General features: G+C 41.1%; 1 protein-coding gene across 1 annotated transcript in view; it reads left to right on the forward strand.

Annotated features, from left to right (window-relative positions):
• ZZEF1 (zinc finger ZZ-type and EF-hand domain containing 1) overlaps positions 1–26,806 on the forward strand; it is a 128,082-nt gene that overhangs the window by 2,491 nt on the left and 98,785 nt on the right. The window contains exons 2-6 of the mRNA XM_014789663.2: positions 16,160–16,304; positions 19,214–19,408; positions 21,161–21,332; positions 22,308–22,507; positions 23,958–24,168. Of these exons, the coding sequence (XP_014645149.2) occupies positions 16,160–16,304; positions 19,214–19,408; positions 21,161–21,332; positions 22,308–22,507; positions 23,958–24,168 (923 nt within the window). The remainder of the gene's footprint in view (positions 1–16,159; positions 16,305–19,213; positions 19,409–21,160; positions 21,333–22,307; positions 22,508–23,957; positions 24,169–26,806) is intronic.

The raw sequence follows: 26,806 nt of genomic DNA on the forward strand, positions 1-26,806 counted from the left end.
ATATTAGTTAGTGATGGGTCTCCGTTTTTTTTTTTTTTTTAATTTTAAGAGTACACATAATACATTCCACTCTAGTCCTAGGAGTATTATGAGAAGATGAAGCAGTGCCAAAAAGAGCTATGCAGATCTGTTGAAGGAGTTGACACATTTTGGAATTGTCCAAAAGAGAATGGAGAGAAATAGTGTTTCCATTGTGAGAGTGTCTGACAGGAATAGAGCTACAGGTAGAGTTTAAAGGAGTACTATAATGTAAGATCAAGAAGTGCTTGAGGTGTGGGCCAGAAATCACTCAAGGACTGTGACATTATTCATTCATTCATTGAGCAAATATTTTTTGGGTGTATACTGAGTGCCAAGCACTTGGATGACAGTAAACGAAGCAGATACTTGCTCTTACAGAGTATGTGGTGCTGAAAGAGACTCACATTAACCCAGCAATTATAGGTGTGATGAGTATTATCCAAGGGAAAGCCTAAGGAAAAACATAGCAAGAGTATTTAACCTCCTCTAGGGAGTCAAGGAAGACTTACCTGAGAAAGTAACATTTGGATTTGAAGGGTGAAAGCAGACAAAGAGCAGAAGGTGTCAGTGTTTCAGGCAGAGGGAATCGCATGCGCAAGTCCAAAGTGCAGAGAATGGAGAATCTGGAAGGATGATATGATGTATTACGGTTAGACAAAACTGCTTCAAGGGGCAGAAAATCCAGCACCTCAGTGTTTTAAACAATAAAGCTTCTTTTGTAACAGTCCAGGTAGGCAGTCCAGGCTTGATATGGCAGTTTCACAGTCGTCAGAAACCTGGCTCTATCCGTCTTGTGCTGTCATCCTCCACGGGCGCCTTCCACTTGCTGATCCAAATGCCTCCTTCAGCTGTCACTTCCCACAGTGCAACCAGCAGGAAAGGGAAAAGGGAAGGAGAGGGCCACGCCTCCTCTCTTAGGAGCATGGCTCACATCCCATTGGCCCAAACCCAGTCACATGGCCACACTTAGCTGCAAGGGGGACTAGGAACGATCCTTATTTCATGGCCATATATTCAGCTAAAAATCAGGATGTAATTACTGAGGAAGAGGAGGATAGGAGATTGGGTTACAGTGATCAGTCTTTGACTCACATGGCTAGATCATAGAATGCAGGAGGAAGAGAACAAGGCTAGAGAAGTAGGCAGGGACCAGATCATGGGAGTCCTTCACAGCCTCTGTTAAATAGGAGTTTGGAAACTGGAGTTTTAAGCAAAGTGCCACGATCGCTGTGAGAACCAGTTGGAGAAGGGCCACAGTGGGCCCAAGCATATCAGTTAGGAGGCTAATAATAGCAGTTAAGTTAAGAGCCTGGGTGGCTTGGACTAGGGTGGTGGCAGCTAAAATGATATGAAGTGGACAATTTTGACAGCTATTTAGGAAGTATGAGAATAAACAGTTTTTGAGACTTAGGTGTGGGAAGAGGATTAGAAGGAGAAAAGAATCAAGGATGACTCCAACATTACTGACTTGAGCAGTTGGAAAGATGATAATGCTGTTTATTGAGAAAGGAAACATTTTCGGGAAGAGAAGATCTAGACAGGGAGGATGAGTTTGATTTGGCCATGTTGAGTTTAATGTATCCATGAGACAGCTAAGTGGAGACATCTCCTAGATGGTTGGGTATATGAATCTGGAGCTTAGGAGAGAACACTGCATAAGGTATAGAGTTACCTGTTTGCACATTGGGGTTTCATGAGAAAATAGCCGTATTGTTTCCTCTTATTCTGATGAGGTTTTTTTTTTTCTTTCAGTGACCAAGAAAGAAAAGATTGTGCTTTGTAAGAACTTAAGTCCTTTAGAGCTAGTCCATGGACTGTTTAGCATAGTTAATTCCAGAGGTCATTCAGCCACTGTTAACTAAAGAAATATATGGGAAGAAAAAGCTGTGAAGGGTTGTACCTTCCTATTATGAAACACAAAATCGTGGTAGTCACATATGTGGCAAAAATAAACATTAAGGAGTCATAAGCACTGCAGTAAGAACTGGTGATTTGTAAAACGTTGTGAGTTCTTATTTTATTTTTATAAAAATCCCTGGGACGATCTAGAGCTGTGTCACAGGGTATTAAGTATCCATACACAGAACTCACAAAAGGTATGCTTGAAAGTCTTATTTCACATCTGTATAATTATCTTACCTCACTCTATATGTTCAAATACATGGTGTCTGGTAACTTAGGCCAACCATGCGGGGCAGGTGGGTGACCACAGCCAACAAACCAAGGAGGAAACCGAGGACTCTGCAGGGTTCAGGGACTCCCTTAAGTAAGATTGGAAGTTAAGTTTTGGCACTAATGCTCGAATGTGGATCTACTGACTCCAGATCCCACACCCTTTTTCCTTTAAGGAACTGATTCTCTTTGATTATTATTCTTTAGTCTCATCAATATGTAATTAATTCTTTAATTTTTCCCTTCATGCCAAGGGAGGCCTGGCATGGGTAATCCAAATTGGAGAAAAAGCGTCATGTATTTTTCTTGAAGCCTTTTTACCTTTATTAGATTTGGGGCTTGTGTTGATACTAAAATTTGGTGACGCCCCCGCTGATTAGCATTGGTTAGTTAAAGAGAGCAATTCTGTCTCAAAGTGAAGGCTTACCCAAGGTTTAAAAACCTGATTGGGATAATCTCCCGGTGGTTGTCCTGTCTATAAGTAAGGGGTAATTATATTAGTAATATCCAAGAAAATAAGTATGAGCCATGCATTTGATTCTGTGCTTTACAAATAAATCTGTTCTTTGACTTAAATAGGTATACATTTCTGTGTCTTAGTTAATTCTACATCTAAGCTTCTGAAAATGCATTGTGATATTTTAATACAAGTTTAAGGGTTTTTGTGAAATAGTAACAAAATGTCTTTATAGTAGCAACTAAAATGGTAAGTTAGTTCCCTTCATCCATTTTATGAGAGCTAGCAAGTTATCATTGGCGTACGTTATTTATTATTATAATGCTAAGAGTTTCCAAGTTCCATGTATGTTCTTTGGGCTCTGAATTTGCCTTGCTATCCATGTCTACCCAGCTGTCTTGCCTTCACATTCCTGTGAACTTAGTTGCTTGAGGTGGTGTCCTAAAGAAGTTCTTGGAGTTGTACCATGGGCCAAAGTCTGAAACCTTATCATTTTATAGTACAACACACCTTTTCTCATGGTGGGTGTGGTCCATGGAGGACTCTGGTTTGCTCATAGGGAGCAATATTGAATTGACTCCTGTGTAGAAGAGGAAGAGAGTTAAAATTAAATTCTTATTTGACATCAGAGATTGGAGATTAGGTATTTGTGCTGTTAATGTAGTGTGCTTCCAGAAAATCATGTAAACTCTAGGGCAGAAATAAGTGCTGAACGTAGGATGATAGCAGATGGCTTTAAGGTGGGGATTCAATATGAATAGCTCTTATTTTATTAATTTGACGTATTAGCTTTGGTGCCTACTTTGTGAAATTCATTGGGTTGTCAGCTCTGAGGAAGAACCTTTTTTATTCATTTATTTGTTGTCTTAGTATAGTCCGGGCTTGCGGCCAGTGCTCAGGAAGTGTTTCCCCCATAGTGTGCTCAGTTTGATTTAACAGAGTAAACATGGTGCCATCCTCAGTCTCCAACCTTGTATTTTATATTCAATCTATAACCTTTTTTTTTATATAATTTTATTTATTTATTTATTTTTTTCCCCCAAAGCCCCAGTAGATAGTTGTATGTCATAGCTGCACATCCTTCTAGTTGCTGTACGTGGGACGCGGCCTCAGCATGGCCAGAGAAGCGGTGCATCGGTGTGCGCCCGGGATCAGAACCCGGGCTGCCAGCAGCGGAGCGCGTGCACTCAACCGCTAAGCCATGGGGCCGGCCCTGTAACCTTTTAATAGTAAGATATTTCTTGATGTTGGAGGAAATAAATAATAGTTTTAGTGAAAATTAAAAAGGTTCTTGGGCCGGCCCCGTGGCTTAGCAGTTGAGTGCATGCGCTCCGCTGCTGGCGGCCCGGGTTCTGATCCTGGGCGCACACCGATGCACCGCTTCTCTGGCCATGCTGAGGCCGCGTCCCACGTACAGCAACTAGAAGGATGTGCAGCTATGACATACAACTATCTACTGGGGCTTTGGGGGAAAAAAATAAATAAATAAATAAAATTATATAAAAAAAAAGGTTCTTAGTCACTGTTGGGTTAGAGGGAGTTTGGAGAAAAATACCTTCTTGGTGTTATCATGTCAGAAGTATTAATCAACTAATTTAGAATGGTTCTGAGCCCAAGAACTATGCAAATAGAACTATGCAGATGTAATTCTCTACCCTTTCAGGACACAGTGTGAGGGATGTGTGTACGCACCATAAACGTGAAACAGGCTACAAGCGTTGCTTACCCTCAGCTTGGAGCCCGTAGGGCTCCCCAGTGCCTGAGGGACACGTTCATATTCCTCTGAATGGGTTGGAGCCCGCAGGCTGGCCTGTTTCCCTGTCTGACCTCATCTGCCTCTGTCCGCTGCATGAGCCCTGTGTGTGAAACTTGCTTCTCTCAACTCTTCAAGACTTGGCACTATCAGGACCAAGCCTTTCTTGTGGTGTGATTCGGATGGCTTCTGTTTAATGGTGTTTTCAGACCCACCCTTGAGGCTCTTGTTTCCTGTTCTGTACAGATGGTTTGGCACTTAGAGCACACTGTCTGGTCTTTTTCTGCAGCTAGGCTGTGAGGCCCCCCAGCCGCCTGCCTGCACTGCCCCAGCACACAGGAAGCCTTCAGTATGTGATGGCCATTCCTGGTGGTGAGGCAGTGTAAAAGAGAAAGATCCTGGGTGAATTGGAGGCTATTTTGGCCCTGTGTGCTTTGCCAGGGGAGGGAGAATGATGGTGTTGGCTTCTTTTGGAGAAATTCATGACCCAAGAGAGCTATGGAGGAAAGGTCACAGCTCTATTTTGCCTTTCCCTGATTTCCAGAATACCACTTCATCATGGACTGGAGTTTAGAAACTTCAGTGGCTCTCCATTGCCTTCAGAATCAAATGTTAGTCTAACATTTAAGTCTTTATACCTTTCCACTCTTATCTCCCAGTGCTCTTTAGGCAGCCGGCTCCATTCACCATTTCCCATATATGTGGGAACTTTGTCCTTTGCTCACTTTCTCCTCTCTTCAGCCCTTTGCTCCATTCTAAGCCCTTTCCACTTTCAAAGACCACAGAGAAACATTTAGCAGTAGCATGGAGTTTGGGAAAGGCTTCACCAAATCAAGCCTTGAGAGACTGGAAGAATTTGCCAGGCAAAAGAAGAAAGGGATATTCCAGTTGAAAGGTACAGCATGTGCAAATATAATGAGGTGAGAGAGAGCATGGCATATTTTGGGAATGGTACTCCTTTGGTGCCTGGTCTAGAGTCTGAGTTGGCTGGGACCTTAGTAACCATTGCATGTGACCTCTTCCCCTCCCTTTCCCCATAAAGGGATCCCTTGTGTAACATTCTGGACAGATGTGTTAGCCCGTTAACAGTATCAGCGAGTTTGCTGCTTTATGAGTCTACCCATTCCCCTGTTCTTCTTTAGATTGAGCTTGAGCACTGGGCCCTGGAGTCAGCCTGCTTGTGGGCACATCCTAGTTCCACCATCCTCAAGCCATGTGACCTTGATTGACTTACATGACCACTCTGTGTCTCCGTTGCTTCACCTATAAAATGAGCATAATAATAATATCTACCTTGTATAGTTGGTGTGAGGATTCAATGAATTAGTTCCTGTAAAGCATCTAGAACAGTGCCTGGCACATGCTTAGTGTCAATAAATGTTGCTGTGAGTGGTGGTATTTTTCTCTGTTGTTCCAGCTCTGCACTAGGATTGATTACTCCATCTTCTGTGTGACAGCCCTTTCAGTACTTAGACATGGAATGTGAGACAGTCTTACAGATGAGTAAACTGAGGCCTTAAATGGATAGGTGGCTCTCTCAGCCGACAAGTGGCAAACCTGGGACCAGATCCAGGTCTTTTGACTTCTGATGGAGCTTATTTCTCCCAAGTTGAACCCACATGTGACTATATATATAAGCCTGGTGCATTGCATTCTGCTGGTCTGAGCCCATGCTTCTAGTCTATGATGATTTTGACACAGTCTTCTGTATGCATCATGGTCTTGATCCCAGTAGTAGTTAAGGTTAAACAGGAATGGTCTGAGCCCTGTCCTGTGCTGCCCTCAGGCCAAGGCAAATGGGTGGAAATCTGCAGTCAGCCAGCCCTCTTTTCTGTCTCTTGTCTGTAAGGTGGATCAGTAATAGCTTTCTAACTAGATTGTAATACCAGTTCTTTGCAGTTTACTGGGCATAGTCTTGTTCATGCAACATTTGGATCCTCACAACAAGCTGTGAAGAAAGGTTGGGCGGGAAGAGGAGTTGAAATTTAGAGAGGCCGAGAGTCTTGTCCCAGGTCTCACAGGGAGTACCCAGTAAATCTGGCCCCATACTCGAATCCAAATTTCCTCTTAGTCTGACTGTGTTATGCTTCTTATCTCCCACGCGCTGCCTAGCATAGTGCCTGCACTGGGGTGCTGCCCGAATCGTTAATGTGTGGATGGCAAAGCACGCAGCGGGTGTGAGAGGAGGAGACCTGAGTCAGGAGAGGAGGAAGACTACAGCAGATGAGGTTGCTGTCTGCACGGAGATGGGTGTTGGCTCTGTGGAAATGGGGGGCTTGCTCTGTTTTTGGAAAGGCAAAGATCGACAACTTGCTTTACTTTGCGCTGTTAGACTAGACCTAGTGCATCGAGCTGAGTTTTGGGCCCCACATTCCAGGGCAATGAGTTTCAAACTGCCCCTTCAGTGGGTTGGAAATCTATTTAGTGAGCGTTAACCTGCATGTTAACAAATGCAACAGAATAGAATGGAATAGAAAATATCAGAGTACATTGTATTCGATAAGAGAAGAATTAGATTGTTTCACAAAACTTTTATATCAATTATAAGTATACAGGGTCATGATACAAAATGTATTTCTTATAGTGGATCAGCCAATGAAACTTGAGAAGCACTGCTCTGAGGTTTATTGTCAAACTGGAGGGATCTCAGAGGAGACAACCAGGATGGGAATGAGACTAAAACCATACCAGATAGAGAACTGGTAGAAGGAATGGAGAGTTCAGGGAAACTCAGAGGACCTGATCACTGTTTTAAATGATCTGCAGGCTGTTTGGGGGCAGAGGGAGCAGATGTGTGCTAAATGGCCCCACAGGGTGGTAACATCAGGGAGGCAGATTTTCATTCATTATATAGAGAAGAGGGTTGTTGCTATCAGAACTGGCCAGAACACATGAGATTCCCATCACCAATGTGTGTCACAGAAACCCTGGAGAAGAGGTTCAAGCAGTACAAAGGCACATATTTTAAGAGATTTGTAGGTCCATTCAAATATGAGAGCTTATATAGATCTGGGGTGATCAGCCCCCTCCACCCTTAATATTCTCCAGTGGCCTCATGGTACCCTTACTGTGAGATCTGAGCTCAGCCTGGTTGGCCAGGCTCTCTCTATTTTGACCTCTGTCCATCTCCTCATCTCCTGCCCCTGCCTCCTTTCCAGCCACACCAAGCAGGCCATAGTTTTCACAATCTGCCATGCACTCAGTGTCTGTGCTCACACTCTGTTCCCTCTACCCAGGGTGGCCTCCCTGTCTTCATATGCTTGCAGATTCCTGGTTATTCATTAAAGCTCAGTTCAAGGTTCGTTTTCACAAGGCTGTTTTCCCTGAACGCCACTGCCACTCCTAGGTTTCTGGCCTTTGGAGTGTGTTAGCTCATGGTTGATGCGTGGGGTCTCAAATCGTACCAGGATTCAAATCCAAGCTCCCTCACTTACCAGTACTAACCACGTGGCCTTGAACAATGTGCTTAACCTCTGTGTCCCTCACTAGTAAAAAGATAGTTCCTACCTTTAGGGTTGTTGTGGGAGATATGAGTTGATCCAGATGAGGTGCTTAGAATTCTGCCTGGTACCTAGTAAATGCTCGGTGAACATTAGCTATTATAGTTGTTTGTGCTGTTACTTCTGTTAGAATTATCACACCTATCACATTGCTGCTGTTGGTCTACAGATCTGTCTTCTCCTAGGCCGTGAGGATTTTGGAGGGCACGGACTATACCCTGTTCATCTTAATATGCACAAAGCCAAGCATGGGGTCAGGTCTATAATGGGTGCTTATCAGATAGTGTTGAATGAGTACATGAGTCAATTAGGTTCTGTGAAGTCCTGTGAAACAAACTAGATGTTAAGTGTTAGATTTTAAAACCTGTACATTTCTTTTTCTTTTTCTTCTTCTTTTTTTTTTTGGTGAGGAAGATTGACCCTGAGCTAATATCTGTTGCCAGTCTTCTTTTTGCTTGAGGAAGATTGTCACTAAGCTAACATCTCTGCCAGTCTTCCTCTATTTTGTGTGGGGGTTGCTGCCACAGCATGGCTTGATGAGTGGTATAGGTCTGCACCTGGGATCCAAACCTGTGAACCCCGGGCCGCCAAAGTGAAGCTCATGAACTTAACTGCTATGCCACCAGGCCAGCCCCACTTGTACATTTCTTTAAGGACAGTTTCTGAGTGTTAGGAAATTACATATTTATTTGGTGAAGCTGTTAGCAACACTTTTCTGATTTTTTTCTCACCCAAAATGTCTTTGTTTTTATTTCTTTGAAAATTCTTTTTATCATATTCATTAACTATTGACAGATCAACAGAGTCTGTTAAAAATAGCAAAAATGTCACGGTTTTTATAGCCTTGCTTATAAAGAATTTTTATCATCAATAAATAGCAGGAGTTGTGTAGGAAGTTGGGAACCAGTAGCACTTGAAATGCAGGTAGCACTTGAAGTGCAGAAGTTTTGGTGGAAGTAGGACTTGAGTGCTCCCTTGAGATTTAGAGAGGGTGAGTCTCAGTTTTAAGGTTGATATTGAGTTAACGTGGGCAGAAGGTGTTGAGAGCAAGTTTTATAGATGGAGCTAAAAGAGAGGGTTTCAGAACTTGGTCTCCAGACTGCAAGGAACCCAAGGGGTTGTCTGGTGAAAGGAAGGAGAATGGAGTTGTGGGAAGAACATGAGCTCTGGAGACCTGGAATCAAATACTAGCTGTGGGACGTTGGGCAAGTTGTCTGACCTCTCTGTACAACTGTAAAATGGGGAGGTTGGTAGTAATAGTGACAGTAATACTACTGTTAGGAATAAATAATATTATGCACAGTGCCTGGAATTTAGCGAGTGCTCAAATATTAATTCAGAGCTTCCCAAACTGTATGTCATTCCCAACTGAATGGGTTACAACTGTACTAATTCCCTCAGACCTTGAGTCTTACAAATAGTATTTTCTCACTATGCTATAATGTGACAAAGTTGAGAAGTAGCTATGATCTGGTACTATAGTAGTCACACCATGGGGCCTCAGGGCAGACAGAGGCTGTGCTTCTGGTCTATCTCCCTCCACACTCATTGGCTCCACTTTTTATACTAGGGTTGTGCTTAAAATTTCTTAATATTTAAAAATTCCCCTTTATTATTACAAAAGCAATGTATATAGATTGCCATATTATATATATCATATATATTATTATATATCATAATATTTAAAAATTCCTCTTTATTATTACAAAAGCAACGTATATATATTGCCATATTATAAATATCAAGATGATAATTAGGTGTTTTTTTTTTTTTTAATCATTTTATTTTATTATTTTTTTAAATTTTTTTTATTTATTTGTTTTTTTTCCCCCAAAGCCCCAGCAGATAGTTGTGTGTCATAGGTGCACATCCTTCTAGTTGCTGTATGTGGGACGCGGCCTCAGCATGGCCGGAGAAGCGGTGCGCCGGTGCGGGCCCGGGATCCGAACCCGGGCCGCCAGTAGCAGAGCGCGCGCACTTAACCGCTAAGCCACGGGGCCGGCCCAATAATTAGGTGTTTTGTTTTTGTTTTTTTGTTTTTTTTCTTTTACTAAGTGGGAAGTGCATATTTGCTTTTTTCCAAACTAGCATGAGGTCATTCTCTAATATTCTTTTGTAGCCTACTTGTTTCAGTTAATGGTCTTCACTTTTCCATGTCAGTTCATTTCTGTTTAATCTAATACCTAGTCCATATTCAAATATATTCACTTGTCCCAGAAATCTCCTTTTATGGCTGATATATCCAGTGTGTATAAAATTTTATTTAGTGAGAAGAAAGTATTACACTGCTTAAAAAAAAGTTTTAAAACTACTCATCCACGGGCCGGCCCCGTGGCTTAGCGGTTAAGTGCGCGTGCTCCGCTACTGGCGGCCCGGGTTTGGATCCCGGGCGCGCACCGACGCACCGCTTCTCCGGCCATGCTGAGGCCACGTCCCACATACAGCAACTAGAAGGATGTGCAGCTATGACATACAACTATCTACTGGGGCTTTGGGGGAAAATAAATAAATAAATAAAATTAAAAACAAAAAATACTCATCCAGTCCATCTCATGCTTGAGATGGATACTCTTTAAAATTTTTGATTTTTATTCTTATCCCTCACACAGTATAGAGTCCATGAGACTTGTACAAAAGCAGTGGTCCCCTGCTCTCCTACTCCAGTGTCTTACTCCTCAAGGATAATCACTTTTCAGCTCTTGAGCTGGTTCTTTACTATTTACCTCTATATCGCCACATAACATGTTCATGTTACTTCTTTATGTGTTTTCAGTTTTAGGCTCTATCCATTTTATTTCCACCATAGAAGATGAGACTTCTGTCCTGTCTTGTCCTTGCCCACACCTGCACATCTTCTGTCCTCCCAGTGGACTTGCTTCAATTTTGTTTAATTGCTCTTGATGTTTATATTATTACGATATGTAAATTCTATATGTAGCTGAGCTGTGTAGTATTCCATGATTACTTTTCCTTTCTCATACATCTTTCTATTTTCTCTGGATTAACAATTGAATTGATATTCTTCTTTTGCTTAAATTTTGTTTTTTATCAATAATTTAATCCCAGATTTTCTGCCAGTTGTCTAAATCTCTTCTAACACAAACATTCAGTATGTTCAAATACATGGTATTCTATCGGTGTCATCTTCTCGAAGTTCTGTTTCCCAGAGCCTTCTGACCTACTTTACTCTGGACTTGGTGTTCTCTAGGTTTGCTGTGCAGGTGTCGTCTTGGAATCTCCATCATCCCGGGGATTCATTTTCTCTCTTGGTTGGATCCCGTACTTCCTCTTTCTTGGCATACTCCTTCGTTCTGGTGGCCACATCCTCTAGTAGCTTTCTGAATACGGGAGCGTTAAGTACTTCAGTTTTTGAGATCCTTGCATGTATAAGAATGTCTTTATTTTACTCTTTCACAGTGGATGATATTTTGGCTGAGTATTGCCTTCTGGGTTAGAAAGACTGCCCGCAGAATGTTGAAGGACTGCTCCCATTGCCTTCTGGCTTCCAGTGTAGCTGCTGAGTCAGTCCCATTCTGATTCTTGACCTCTTACATGGAAACTGTGTTTTCTTTCTGGAATTGGGAACTTCTCTTTCCTCTCAGTGTTGTGAAATTTCGTTATGATGTGCTTTCATCCATCACATAGCGTATTCAGCCTGTTCATTCTCAAAACTCATGTCCTTCGGTTTGGGGAAATTATCTGGAATCATAGTGGTTGTGATTTTCTCCCCTCCATTTTCTGTGTTCTCTTTTTTCTGGAACTCATGTTATTTGGATGTTGGACCTCCTGGCCTGGTCTCCTGATTTTCCTTCTCTTTTCTTTCTCACTTCCCATCATTTTGACTTTTCGCTCTACTTTCTGAGTGCTTTGGTTAACTTTATCTTCTAGCCTATTGAGATTTATCTTCCAAAATCTATTGAGCTTTTCATTTTGTCATGATATTTTCATTTTCAAGAGCTTGTGAAAATTTTCTGACTTGCCTGTTTTTAATAATGGTACACCCTGCTCTTCTTTCATGACTGTAGTATCCTTTTCTGTTAGATAGTGGTGGGGCTACACAACTCTGCAGATACTAAAACCTACTGGATGGGCCGGCCCCATGGCTTAGCGGTTAAGTGCGCGCACTCCGCTACTGGCGGCCCAGGTTTGGATCCCGGGCGCGCACCGACGCACCGCTTGTCCGACCATGCTGAGGCTGCGTCCCACATACAGCAACTAGAAGGATGTGCAGCTATGACATACAACTATCTACTGGGGCTTTTGGGGAAAAATAAATAAATAAAATTATAAAAAAAAAACAACAAAAAAACCTACTGGATTGTGTACTGTAAAAGAGTGAATTTTATGGTATGTGAATTATACCTCAGTAAAGTTGGTATTAGGAATATCTTTTAAAATATTTCTCTGAAGATATTAATGATAATCATTTTTTTAATAATTTTATTTATTTATTTATTTTTGCCCCAAAGCCCCAGTAGATAGTTGTATGTCATAGCTGCACATCCTTCTAGTTGCTGTATGTGGGACACGGCCTCAGCATGGCCGGAGAAGCGGCGTATCGGTGCACGCCCGGGATCCGAACCCGGAACGCCAGCAGCGGAGCGCGCGCACCTAACCGCTAAGCCACGGGGCTGGCCCATAATGATAATCATTTTGAAGTTTCCTTTTCCTTGCATAGTCCTTTCTTTTCTCCAAGTCGCTTTTTTTCTGTTTTGTATTGTTTCCTCAATTGTCTAGTGGTCCTGGGCTGTCCGCTGATCTTAAAGTATGGCCGACTAAAAGGTGGATGCTCAATGCGTCTGGCTTGTTGACCAGTGGACCTCACTATTAGATGAACTGTCTGGGCCCTTTCATTGGGAGCTCTCCAGTGCCACTATCTATAGGTCTGTTCTCTTGGGCTTGTCAGATGCCCCAGAGAAGACTCTTTCAGTCTCTTGCCAGGAGGATATGAGAGTAGCTGCCTGCATTCTGAGAGCTCTAGGGGAAGGTTGAGTCTTAAACATTTAGCATATAAACCTTAATCCCCTTATTTTTAGTATAGTATTCACATTTTCATCTGTGCCTGATATTTCCCAGTCCAGAGACTCTTTGCATTACTCTTTCCAGAGAATCAACCTCTCAGTCTTCAGCCAAGATTGGGGAGAAGATCTGGTATCTGTTTTTTTCAAATGGGAAATTTTAAACATAACGTAGAGATAAGAGTAGAAAGAACTGGGGCCAGCTGGTGGCGTAGTGGTTAAGTGTGCGTGCTCCGCTGTGGTGGCCTGGGGTTCGGATCCCTGGTGCACACCGATGCATTGCTTGTCAAGCCATGCTGTGGCGGCGTCCCATATAAAGTGGAGGAAGATGGGCACGGATGTTAGCCCAGGGCCAGTCTTCCTCAGCAAAAAGAGGAGGATTGGCATGGATGTTAGCTCAGGGCTGATCTTCTTCACAAAAAAAACAACAAAAAAGTCCCACATACCTATTAGCCAGTTTCAACAATTACTAACGCAAGGTCAGTTTTATTTCAGCTACTTTCTTCTCCAAATTATTATTATTATTTTTTTAAACATATGTTTTATTTTCTAGTTGGATTCTTCTTCAGTCTTTTTTTTTATTTTTTTGGCCCTGAGCTAACATCTGTTGCTAATCCTCCTCTTTTTTTTTTTGCTTGAGGAAGATTGTCCCTAAGGTAACATCTGTGCCAGTCTTCCTTTCTTTTGTATGTGGGACGCTGCCACAGCATGGCTTGATGAGCAGTGCATAGGTCCACACCCAGGATTCAAACCGGTGAAGTCCAGGCCGCCAAAGCGGAGCATGCGAGCTTAACCACTATACCACCAGGCCAGCCCCTCCTCCAAATTATTTTGAAGCAAATATTTTTCATCCACAAATATTTCATTTCATCCCTAAATATTTCCTTATGTATCTCTAACAGATAAGAACTCTTTAAAAAAAACACACAATCCCACTGTCACCCTTTTCCCCTTAAAAAAAGAGAAAAACTCCAGTGATTCCTTAAGATAAGTGTTTATCCAATCAGTTCTAACTGCTTTTTAAAATAGCCTCTCCGCCAGTTACGTCCACTTTCAGTAGTGCCTATTGCCACCGACTCCTAAGTCTTGTGGAGTCCTGCAGTGCAAAGCAGCTTACTTCTCAACTTTGCCCAGTGCCAGTTTAGGATTCCACTTTCTAGGTCAACCAACTTGGTACTACTCATCCATCTGCTTCCCAGCTTCCAGAATTTTGTTGCTGTTGCATCATTTCCTATTCTCTTTGTCCTTGTGCTTTAAAAAAAATAAATCCCTTTATAATATTGTCTTAGTGGGATTTCAGGAGAGAACAGAGGTAAATGCATTTGTTCAGTATGACTTCTTTGAACACTCCTGCTGGCTGGTTGTCTAGCTGTTACTCTGAAGCCTTGAGGGATGGGGTGGGCATGCCTTCCCAGAGCCTCCTAATCCATCTAATCCATCTTTATACCCCACCGATGGCGGACAAATCCATCTTCATGATGAGCTTTTCCCTCTAACTTCTATCTAATGACCCTAATTCTAACTGCTCCTTCCCATGACAGCCCATCAGATATTCGAAGAGAAGGATTCTGTTATTCCCAGTCGTCTTCCACCGTCCTTCACCTGTTCCTCACAGGGCAGTTGCTAGTCTTCTCTCTGTCATGGTCTCTTTCCTCTGATCTCTTCTATTTCATTTCCTTTTGTAGCTTCCAAACTAAACTCTGATTGAGTCTAATCAGAAAAGAAAAGAATGATATCTTCTCTCCTTTTGAACATTATACTTTGATTAGTGTAGCCTTTTTTTTTTTTTTTAAAGATTTTATTTATTTATTTTTCCCCCAAAGCCCCAGTACATAGTTGTCTGTCATAGCTGCACATCCCTCTAGTTGCTGTATGTGGGACGCGGCCCCAGCATGGGTGGAGGAGTGGTGCCTCAGCGCGCACCCGGGATCCGAACCCGGGCCGCCGGCAGCGGAGCGCACGCACTTAACCGCTAAGCCACAGGGCCGGCCTGTGATTAGTGTAGCCTTTGATCCTATTAACTTCTTGGATAATCTTGTCAGCTTGAGTAGAGGCAAAAAGAATGCTGCAGTCTTTCTGTCACATGTTGCTTCTGAACTCTGTCCCCCATCCTGCATTTATGTCCATGGTTTTTGGACCCAAACGCAGGAATTTGCATATGTTCGTGTTAAATGCTACATTGTTCAGAGGTCTGTGATGGAAATAAGGGTACTTGTGTCAGTCATGAAACCTCAATGGGATATTTCCATATTTCATGAAGGAGGGAAATAAGGAAAGGGCAGGAGTTTTAAGGAAGAGAGAGGATTACTTAGAAGAAAGGGTAGAAGACTGCTAAAGTATGTCATGGTGAGGGATGTCTGTGAGTTGAGTGTATCAGCGCCACTGATGAGGGAGGGGTTGAGATCTGGGGAGAGGAGGCGGTTGCTAAATGAGGAAAGTCTTGTGGGATGAGAGGGCATGGGGTCAGGGACAAGGGAGGAGGTAACATTGCAGATTAGAAAGGAACAGGGGAACACTTTGCGCTGCTGATGTGCTTTCACCGTATTGGGCTCTGTTCAAATGTTACTTAATCCAGGCAGCAGCCTATGAGTTTGGTAATATTTGCTCCATCTTTCAGATCTAGAAGCTGAGGCTTATAAAGGTAAAGAAATGTGTATAAAGTCACATAGCCAGTTAGTGACAGAGCAGGATTTAAACCAAATCCCATGCTGTACCCGGTTCCGCAGATGGCCAACATGGGCAGGGAGCAAGTCAGGTTATGGTAAAAGGTGAGTGAAAACAGGTCTGTAGAGCAGATAAATCAAGTTAGCTCTTGTGTCCAAAGAGTGTTTACAAGGAAAAGTCCAGTGAAACCTGAGGTGCTACTCTAAGCCAGTTCTTTCTCATTCTTGCTTTTTATTTGACACTTTGTAACCACTTGAAAGATTTTGCTATGGTTGCTTTGTTCTGAAATTATTTAGGGGAAGGGGAATTACTCTCTTGAAGGAGAGATGAGATGATAAAATTGTGTATACATGTAGCAATACTTATATACATGTATTCTGCAAAGCATACTGAGTTACCATACTGAATTTGTTTGTTCTTTGAATGATATATAAAGGTTTTTCCTCTTGCCCCTCCCCCAGCAAATCCACTGGTCTTGAGAATTGTAAAAAAAAAAAAAAAAAAAAGAAAGAAGAAGAAAAAATTATTCAAGATTTGGAACAGACCTGATTTTCTTGCATCTCTTATCTTGTAGGCCTTTGCCCAGTTTGATGCTGAGGGTGATGGTACAGTTGATGCTGAGAACATGTTGGAGGCCCTCAAGAATTCCAGTGGAGCTAATCTCCAGGGGGAGCTGAGCCACATCATCAGACAACTGCAGGCTTGTTCTCTTGTTCCAGGTGAGGCTCTCATCTGAGTGCTGAAGGCTAAATGTCTATCTTCACTCATACTGTGAGCTCCATAAGGGCAGGGCCCTTCTCTTTTATTTCTACTGTGTCCTGACAGCGTATTTTTTGGCACATGGTAGGCAGCTAGTGTGTTTTTTTTTAGAAAGCTATCACTCTGAAATTTAAGTAAGAGTAAAACTAGCTTAAAATAAGCAATACTTCTTTATTGTACCTATGAAGACACTTTGTCTGTGTTTTCACATGGTTTCTTTTGGGGCTCAGAAGACAGAATCAAAATAAAATTACCCTCTTTGTTTTTCCAGTGAGAAAACAATTGAGTTTGAAAGGAAAAAAAACTTTACGTATCATCCTTTCAGTCTCAGTTGATCTTATCTGAGAACTTTTCCTGCTCTGTGCATTTGGTGTGGTAAAACCTAGCATAAAGCCTAGCTAGGGCAGCAACAGAGGCAAGATAGATTTGATAGACGCATAAGTGTACATCTGATTGCCCTTGACCTCTCTGGCTTACTGCTGAGGATATACTGAGCTAAGCAAGGATGGTTTCTGTATATTAATGACAACTGCACATTTCCATTTTTCCTCAAATTCTCTTTAATTATGTAATTTTTATAGAGCATTATAGGTAACCTGTACATGTTAACCGTTTTCCTACTCATGGCAGTTAAAATTATGCTTTGAATTATGTTTAGCTAACTTATATCTTGACATTTACGTATTACTCCCACTTTTGCATTGCCAACATGTGGATAGCATCAGGAGCTTTATTTGGACACCTCAAACAGATGTTTTGGGAGGAGAGGAAAGGGGAGGAGACCAGGGAATCCACGAGCAGATAATACTTAACACACTGTTGCTCTGGGTAACTGTGGAGAGAGGCAGAAATTAGGTTAGAAAAATTTGGAGTCCAGATCCCGAGGCACTTGCATAGCAGGGTTGTGACTTAGGACTTTCTACTCAAAATTTTCTATCAACAGCCAACTTAGAAGAATTGTTTTATCACAGTCTTAGGGTGAATCTTGGTAAGCTGAGTTTGTCTCTCTGGTGGGATTTCAGTTTCCTAGTCCCTTTTTCTTTTTCTTTGTGAGGAAGATTAGCCCTGAGCTAACACCTGTCACCAATCTCCCTCTTTTTTGCTAAGGAAGATTGGCCCTGGCCTAACATCTGTGCCCATCTTCCTCTACTTTATGTGGGACGCTGCCACAGCATGGCCTGATAAGCGGTGTGTAGGTGGGCGCCCGGGATCCGGACCCCAGGCTGCCGCAGCAGAGCGTGCACACTTAACTGCTACGCCAGGGGCACGCCCCTCCTAGTTCCTTTTTCTAATGTGGACTGAAACTTGTTTCTTTTGTATCTCGTTGTATTGGTGCTTAGTGTTTAAAAGAGAGATGGCATCTTTACTAAATTCATTGCTTGTTTTAGCATATGGAAAAAAATTTCCCATTACAAGAATCAGTCTTTTTTTTCACATGGGTTCTGAGCACATCAGTGCAGCATCAGCAGTGTCGTAACGCGAGGTTTGGGTATTACTGTGGGAGTCTGCTAAGAGAAGAGAAGCTAAAAGGAGGGCAAGGGATGCATAGACTTGAGTCTTGGGAAATCAAACCTGTGTCTCTAGGTTTGTTTAGGGGGCATAGTTAAAATGGGCTGCTTTAGTGCAAAATTTCTCCTTAGCCTCATGTTTTTTCTTAAAAATTAATGCAAAGTTTCATTCTGCTCTAATACAATCTGTTTGGTTTACACTTAAAAACAATTCTCCTGTGGACTTCTAGGGTCTTGCTCTAGGCGCTGCTTACATGAATGTGTTCCGTTTGTGAAAGTTCGTCAAGCGATACAGTTATGGCTTTTTGTTATGTTTGTTGTGACTCATTAGAAAGTAAATAAAATAAAATAAAATCCCCCCAAATCTACAAGTGTATATATCTGAGCCCCAGGAAAAGCTGCTATGTTTAGCCTCTCTTCACTTAACCCTAACACTCCTCTGGGTTATGGGCACCTCAGTTCAAGGCATATTATTGTAGGTTATGAGGAACCATGAAAAGATTTTAAACAGGGGTAGACACTGTCTGTTTTGTGTTTTTGTAAGATTACTTGAGTTAATGCCAGACAAGGGCAGCCAGGGGAGCCACCTAGGAAATCTGGATAGGTGTATGAACGGGAGATATTGAGGCCAGGGCCTGGGCAGTGGCCAGAGGGATATACAGGTGGGGCAGACTCCAGAGGAGTCACACTGAGAGAAAAAACTGGGGTGGTGGAAGGAGCACCTGGAGGCAGTGCAAGGGGGTGTTTCCAGTCCTACCCCTTTTTTGTTTTCTTGGTGTGTTGCCTGAGCCTCATTTTCCTCAGTTGTAAAAGCAAGGATACCAGTACCTTTGGTGCCTTTCCTGCACTCATCCCCCCAACTCCCCTTGTTGTGAGGACCGAGATGATGTGTGTGGAAGTATCTCATAAACTGTCCATGTCATCGGAAACTGTGGTCAGGGTAGTGGTTGTATTATTATCGTTGTCTTACATAGCTTAGTATAAAAGCAGTTATGCTTTTACTCTCTAATGCAATAAACTTTATTCCTAGCCCATATTCTGTATGCAAAACTTCTTTAAAAACTTCTAGTTAGTATTTAAGTGCTTATAAATTGTTAAAGCTTGGATTGAAACAAATAATCATTATTCTAAGTCTTCTAAAATTCTGTTAAACTAAAATGAAATTAATTTTTAAATTGAGATTACCACTGGTTTATATCTTAAAAACTTGTTTAGATTTTTAAATGATTAAAGCTGAAAATATTGAAGATTCTTAATGGCTGCTTTTAATTCAGCCAATTTAGATAGGCCACCAGGCAGGGGATGTGGTAACTATTGTGGTGGGTTCCCCAAAACACCAAAAATGGATTTTGTCTGCTTAGGTTTCATAGACATATTTTCAGAGTCCAAGGAAGGCCTGGGTGTTCACTCATCAATGATTCTGCGCTTCCTGCACCGCAATCGGCTCCCTAGCACGGTCATCCCCTACCCCATGTTGGACCACTGCAATAACATGTGCACCATGAGGGCTTCTGTTCTGAAGGAGGCTCTGGATCAACTGGTACTGAAAGAAAAGGGTATGTGTGTGGGGGATGGGGGGTTGGGTCCTGAAAATGCTCTATCATCATTTCTTCCAAACATAGTGTTTATTAATAGGATGAGCCAACCCTTCTACCTGCCTTTATTTCTGAAAATATAGTAGTGAAAAATTTGTAGCATAAGAATGTGATCTGCTCATTCTTCCTTCCTCCCTTCCTTCCTTCCTTCCCTCTTTCTTAACACAACTGGTTTCTCATCATTCAGGTCTCTGCTCAGATGTGGTTTCAGGGAGACCTTTCCTTGTTACTCTGTCTAATTAATGCCACCCTTCTCCACCTTCTGGTCTCTATCACTTCTGCAGGTTTAATGGTCTAAATGGCACTTATCATTATCTGAGGTTATAGCATTATTATTTACTTGCATTTTGTCTGTCTCGTTCGAGCCATTCTCCTTAGCCCCTGGAACTGTGCCTGCCACACAGTAGGTCCTCCATGAGTAGTTGTTGAATAAATGAGGAAAGCCACTACAGACTCACTTAGTGATGGCAAGAGTGTTTGATAAAATGAATAAACAGGTCCGTGAACATCATAGAGTCCAGAAATAGACCCAAGTTCATGTGGGAATGTAGTACCAGATGTAGTCAGCCTACAAATCAAGATGGGAAGGTGGATTAGTCAACAGGTGAGATTAGGGCAGCTGGTTAGCCATTTGGAGAAAAAACTAGATTCTTAGCCCATTGCATTCACTAAAATAAATTTCAGATGGATCAAGAAGTTAAAAGAAAACTGTACAAGTACTAGAAGAAAATAGTTCCACTTTGTAAAAATCCTGACGTGGGAAAACCTTTCTAACCAGGACATGAAACTCAGAAACTGCAAAAGAAAAGGTTAATAAATTAGGCTGTATGCACATTTAAAGTTGTGTATAGCAAGAAATATCATAAGCAGAGTCAAAAGACAAATGACATTCTAGGGAACGGAAATACATTTTGTAAGATATTATGACAGACTCCATTTTTAACTGACTCTGACCTCGGACAATTATGTAACTCTCTGCACCTTAGGTTTCCTTATCTCTAAAATGAATTAATACATGGAAGATTGCCTGGCTCACAGTAAACACTCAGTAAATAGTACCTATTAAATGTGTGTATAGGGCCGGCCCCGTGGCTTAGTGGTTAAGTGTGCGGGCTCCGCCACTGGTGGCCCGGGTTCGGACCCTGGGCACGCACCGACACACCGCTTCTCCAGCCATGCTGAGGCCGCGTCCCACGTACAGCAACTAGAAGGATGTGAAACTATGATGTACAACTATCTACTGGGGCTTTGGGGGGAAAAAATAAATAAATTATTTAAAAAAATGTGTGTATATATACTATAGAATGTATATAAAATATATAAAGAGATAAGAAGACTTGTGACCCAGTAGAAAATAGATGAAGGTTGGATCAGGTCACACTCAGAAACCCAAGTGGCTTACAAACAAGGTGCTTAAAAAGTCTCACTCATAATTAAAGAAATGTAAATTCAAACTATAAGACACCATTTTCTTCTCTTGGCATGGTTTTGCAAATATATCAGTGATTTAATTATTGTACTATAATGAGCTCATGGAGCAATCCTTGGCCAGTTTCTGCTTTATATGAGTTCTTTGGAGGGAGATTTTAAGAAACATTTATTTTTCTAGGGTCAAAGTGCCAGGCATATTTCTGTTAGATACTTTAAATGACTCCTTTTTTTTTCTCCTTTGTGGAAGAGATGTCGTATGATAAAACCTGATTTTCCTTGCAGAAAGCCCTGGAGATCTAATTAGAAGCCCAGAGATGGATAAACTCAAGTCAGTAGCAAAGTGCTACGCTTATATAGAAACGTCCTCCAACTCTGCAGACATTGACAAGATGACAAATGGAGAAACGTCTTCCTACTGGCAGTCAGATGGCAGTGCCCGCTCACACTGGATTCGGTGGGTGGTGTAATACCAAGTCTTGAGTGAAAGTCCAAGAAAATTACCTGCTTTCTTTCTCTTATCACATCAATGTGTTAAAAAAAAAACGTTATTTTTTAAAATTTCAGAATATTTTCTATTTAACTGCCTAATTGTTTTCTTGTTGTAAGAGACTATCTCTGAAGGTGCTTTAAGAATCAAGTAAAAAGAACCATGTAAAATCATGTAACCTGATTCATATATTCATAAACATGGGTAATTTCTTTACTTGGTATTTTAAGGGAGAAAATAGCATTGGACTAATATTTATGATACTGACTTCAGATCTTTTCACTAGTTTCTCAGGAACATTAGTATCACAAGGGGCAAGTAGTTTTCTTATGTCAGATTTGATTTTACTTTTTAAGATCCTTTCTGTACGTTTTAAAAATCTGTATGCAACTAAGTTGGCCAGTTTAGAAGAGGAGGAGGGAGTGAGATGGTCAAGAATATGGAGTGGAATTGATGATAGTAAGTTGTGATATTTCTAGAAGTTCTGAAGCTCCTATCTAGATTTTCACCTGTCCCTTCAGAGAATGGGCTAATTTCAGTTGGTGGAAAAAGAAATAATTGTCTTGTTTTCTCACAGAGGATATATATGACCTTTAGCCATCTAATTTATAGATGAGAGAATGTACTCAGTTCTTTGGATGCAGTTTAGAATTTGCTTCTTGCCAGGTAAAAGGATTTTGTTAGATTGTTCATATAGTACTTTACTGCCTATACTAATAGCTGAAAAGGAAATATAAGATTAATCTTGAACCAAAAGGAATTTTAGAGACTTGGCAAGGTTATAAGGACTTTGAAACTAACAGCGAGCATCTCAAGTTAGTTGCTTTTAAGAAAATCAGTCTTTGGGTGTATTAAATATCAGATCTTGGAGATGGGGCTGTGGACCCTGCCAGTTCTCGACTTATATAAACATTTGTAGTTTCTGCTCTCCATGTTTTCCAGTTTAAAAATGAAACCAGATGTTGTGCTTAGGCACCTGTCCATTGCAGTGGCTGCCACAGACCAGAGCTACATGCCGCAGCAGGTGACAGTAGCTGTGGGGAGGACTGCCGGCGATCTTCAGGAGATTCGTGATGTGCACATTCCCAGCAATGTCACCGGCTATGTGACACTGCTGGAAAATGCCAACGTCAGTCAGCTCTGTGAGTCAACCAAGATTCTTCTTGACCTTCTACCTAAGGGGATTGGGAGGGGACGGAGGAAGTAATATATATTAGCAGGAAGACCTCTGCAGTGGAGAAGCTGTTAGTTTTTCTCTGGAGATTTGATTTGCGTCTCATCATACACATGAAAGTGGTCATTATTTCATCTGTTCAGTGTTTTTAAAAGTTATAGAAAAGCAGTAAAGCCTTTTTTAGTTAAAAATATTTTATGCTTGTTTTCTTATTGGAAAATTAGAAAAATATAGATAAGCAAAAATTTCTCAAAATCCCACTACCCAGGGATTGTCACTGTGAATATGTTGATGTGGATCCTTCCAGACCTTTTCTTGTGTTTGCGTATTTATATGTGTGTGTGTGTGTTTGTTTACTCATACACATATATATATACACACACATTTTTTAAAATAAAAAATAGGGTTGTGTATATATATTTACATATCTTTTTTTTTACATACAATACATACAATTTACATACAATACATATCTTTTTACGAAAATGGTGATATTCTATGTGTGCTCTTTTGTAATTTTTTTAACATGTTGTCCTATCGTATATTCATGCTCACCTTTATTTAGTGTTGTAAGAATATGCCTTAATTTTAACCAGCCCTTTATTCGTGGACATTTAGGTTGTTTCCATTTTGATACTGTTATAACCTTGCTTCACACATAGCATTTTGGAAATAATCACAATTCTGTGATTTCTTTCCAGGCTTATTTCATTCAGGGAGCCGGAATGCTTCATGTTTTGTCTCATTTCTTCTAATGCTTTCCTGGGCCAAAAGAAGTGTTCTTACTTTGCTCAGAGGAACTGAGGCCTAGGGAGGTAGAGTCTTTATGTCTCACCCCTAGGCAAAGAAGTAGTTAAGCTTGTGGAGTAGAAGCTTCCTGTCTTATACTTAAGTTGTGTCCTTTTTAACTTCTCACCTCCTCCTCTCCAAGCTGAATAAGAAATTGTGACAGCTTTTAGAAGTGAGTCATGCCAGTGTCATCTATTTGGACTTAATTATTAAAAAGAAATTCTCACAACTGCTATGAGCCAGCTACTGTGTTATAACTAAGTCCAAATTTCAGAACTCTAGGAAAAATTCTAGGAATTTTCTTACCATATATTTAATTAGGATTTAAAAAATACTTTGTGTTAATTTTCAAGACTCATAAATTCCTAAGAAGCTTTGTAATGTAAAGATTTAAGCCACCCTTAATTTTACTCATTATTCTTATGACTTCTTAGATTGGTCAATGCTTTTTTTGACAAATTTATTATATACTAGCTCCATTGCACACATTATTTATTTCTGGCATCAAAGTATATCTTCAGATTTTCTTTTCGAAATGTGAATTACTATTTTGCTTTTAGTTGGGAGCCTAGCACTTGCTGAACTGAAGAAGTTAATCCAATACTGAATTTGTTGTTTGCGCTTGACAGATGTCCAGATTAACATAAAGCGTTGTCTTAGCGATGGATGTGACACTAGGATTCATGGTCTGAGGGCTGTTGGCTTTCAGAGAGTTAAGAAGTCTGGGGTCTCGGTCTCAGATGCTTCTGCAATATGGTATTGGTCTCTGCTGACGTCTCTGGTGACGGCTTCCATGGAGACAAATCCCGCCTTTGTCCAGACAGTGCTGCACAATACTCAGTAAGTCACTCTCTCTGCTTTCCACTCCTGTCAAGGTGCACTCATTCTTCTCCAGCCCTTTAGAGCGTGTCACTGAGCAGCCTTTGGTCATCGAGACTCTGTCAGCATCTCAGCCCCTGGTGCCCTGTTGTTTCCTGTTTGTGCCTTCAGCTCCAGTCTTGTGACGGGGTCGCACATGCCGTTCCTGTTCCTTATCCACTGGGGAGCAATTACTCAGATTTATGTAGTGCTTATGTTAGATAAAGCACTTTCAGATGCTATATATTATTTACCTACTTATATTATGAAATGTACCTGTAAAAATTATCCCTATTTTGTAGACAAGAAAATTATGACCTTGGGCCGGCCCCATGGCTTAGCGGTTAAGTGTGCGCGCTCCGCTGCTGGCGGCCCGGGTTTGGATCCCGGGCGCGCATCGACGCACCACTTGTCTGGCCATGCTGAGGCCGCGTCCCACATACAGCAACTAGAAGGATGTGCAGCTATGACATACAACTATCTACTGGGGCTTTGGGGGAAAATAAATAAATAAATAAAAATTAAAAAAAAAAAAGAAAATTATGACCTTCCCTGAGGTACATGACCAGGCAGTGATGGATGAGTTTGAATCTGGTCTTAGGACCCCAGATTGAGGACTTTTTTCACTAATTAATGAAATCTTTCCGAGGATACTAAACTAATTTACTTTTAAATGTAGAACACCTTTGAAAATTTTCTTTTAAAAAACTGTTAGGGCAAAAAGACTCAGTAGTAACATACAAGGCAAAAATAACCAGCTTCAGTAGCTATGAAGTATTAATATTATATGTAAGTTCAATAACTAGTAATAGTATAACTGGTAATAGTATTACCAGTTATATAATACACTGATATTAGCGTAGGCTATCAAAATATCAGACAAAAAAAAGATTGCTAAGGGCCGGCCCCCTGGCTTAGCGGTTAAGTGCGCGCGCTCTGCTACTGGCGGCCCGGGTTCGGATTCTGGGCGCGCACCGACGCACTGCTTCTCCGGCCATGCTGAGGCCACGTCCCACATACAGCAACTAGAAGGATATGCAACTATGACATACAAGTATCTACTGGGGCTTTGGGGGGAAAGAAAAAGGAGGAGGATTGCCAATAGATGTTAGCTCAGAGCCAGTCTTTCTCAGCAAAAAGAGGAAGATTAGCATAGATCTTAGCTCAGGGCTGATCTTCCTCACACACAAAAAAAATATTGCTAATATTTTGTTCTCTAGATGTCTTTTGAGATTTGTTACTGCTCTTAAATAAAACCTTTCAGCAAATAACACTGCTGGCAGTGCTGGATCTGAAGGGTAATATTTGGCCATACGCCTTTCTTCCTTCCTGTTTTAAAATTTTTTAAAAAAACCATTTCAAACTTAGGGAAACATTGCAAGTACAATGCAAAGAACTTTTATTTATTCCTGAGTTGTTTGAAAGTAATTTCCAGCCTGGTGCCCATTGCCACTGAATACTTTAGTGTGTGTTTCCTAAACAGGAACATTCCACTACAACTGTCAAAATCAGGAAATTAACATTGATATACATTGCTACCATCTAATCCTCAGATCCCATTCAAGTTTTTCAAGTTATCCCAGTAATGTTCTTTATAGCAAAAGGATCCAGTCCAGAAACATACTTTGCATTTCAGTGTCATGTCTCTTTGGTTTCCTTCAATATGGAAAATTTCCTGAGTCTTTCCTTGACTTTTATGACTTTGACACTTGAAAATTATAGGTCAGTTATTTTGAAGAGTGTTCTTTAATTTTGGTTTACCTGATGTTTCATCATGATTAAATTTAGATTTTGTATCTTTAGCAGGAATATCACAGAAGTGATGATATATTCTCATTGCATCCCATCAGGTGACACACAACTTCAGATTGTGCCCTGTTACTAATGCTGGGTGATGTTAACTTTGATATCATGATGCAAGTGGTGCCTGCCAGACTTTTCCACTTGTAAAAGAATTCTTTTTCCCTTTGTAATTAATAAGGATTTTGTGAGGAAGTACTTTGAGACTATGTAAATATCCCATTCCTCATCAAACTTTATATTGGTATGGACTCCTGGATTCCTATTTTATTCACTGGGTTATAAGCCATCACAGTGTTGATGTTCAGATTGTCCCAGGTTTGGCCATTGGGAATCCCTTCAGTCTGGTTCATGTATCCTTTTAACATCATTCTTGGAACACTTCCTTACTTTCTAGAACAACAAGATATTCCAGGCTTATCTTGAATGTTCCTTGCCTTACTCCTGGAAATCAGCCATTTTTCTAAGGTGTCATGGTCCCTTTTAGTAGAGAATGGTATTTAGAAACTAAACAAACTAAACTCATTGCTGTTGGGGTGTTGCTTCTCGCAGACCCTCTCCCTGGATACAGCTGGGAAATATGTGTTTGTATATAAATAATACCCACACGTGTATGCATACACACATTTACACCTTTATTTATTTCTAAATCTGTAATACTGAAAACTCTGAGTTTACACCAGTACTTCCAATTCTTTTTTTTCTTTTTTTTTTTTAAAGATTTTATTTATTTATTTTTCCCCCAAAGCCCCAGTACGTAGTTGTCTGTCATAGCTGCACATCCTTCTAGTTGCTGTATGTGGGACACGGCCTCAGCATG

Source organism: Ceratotherium simum, chromosome 16, assembly GCF_057802395.1.
Source record: "Ceratotherium simum simum isolate JZ-2026a chromosome 16, ASM5780239v1, whole genome shotgun sequence".
Lineage (NCBI taxonomy): Eukaryota > Metazoa > Chordata > Mammalia > Perissodactyla > Rhinocerotidae > Ceratotherium > Ceratotherium simum.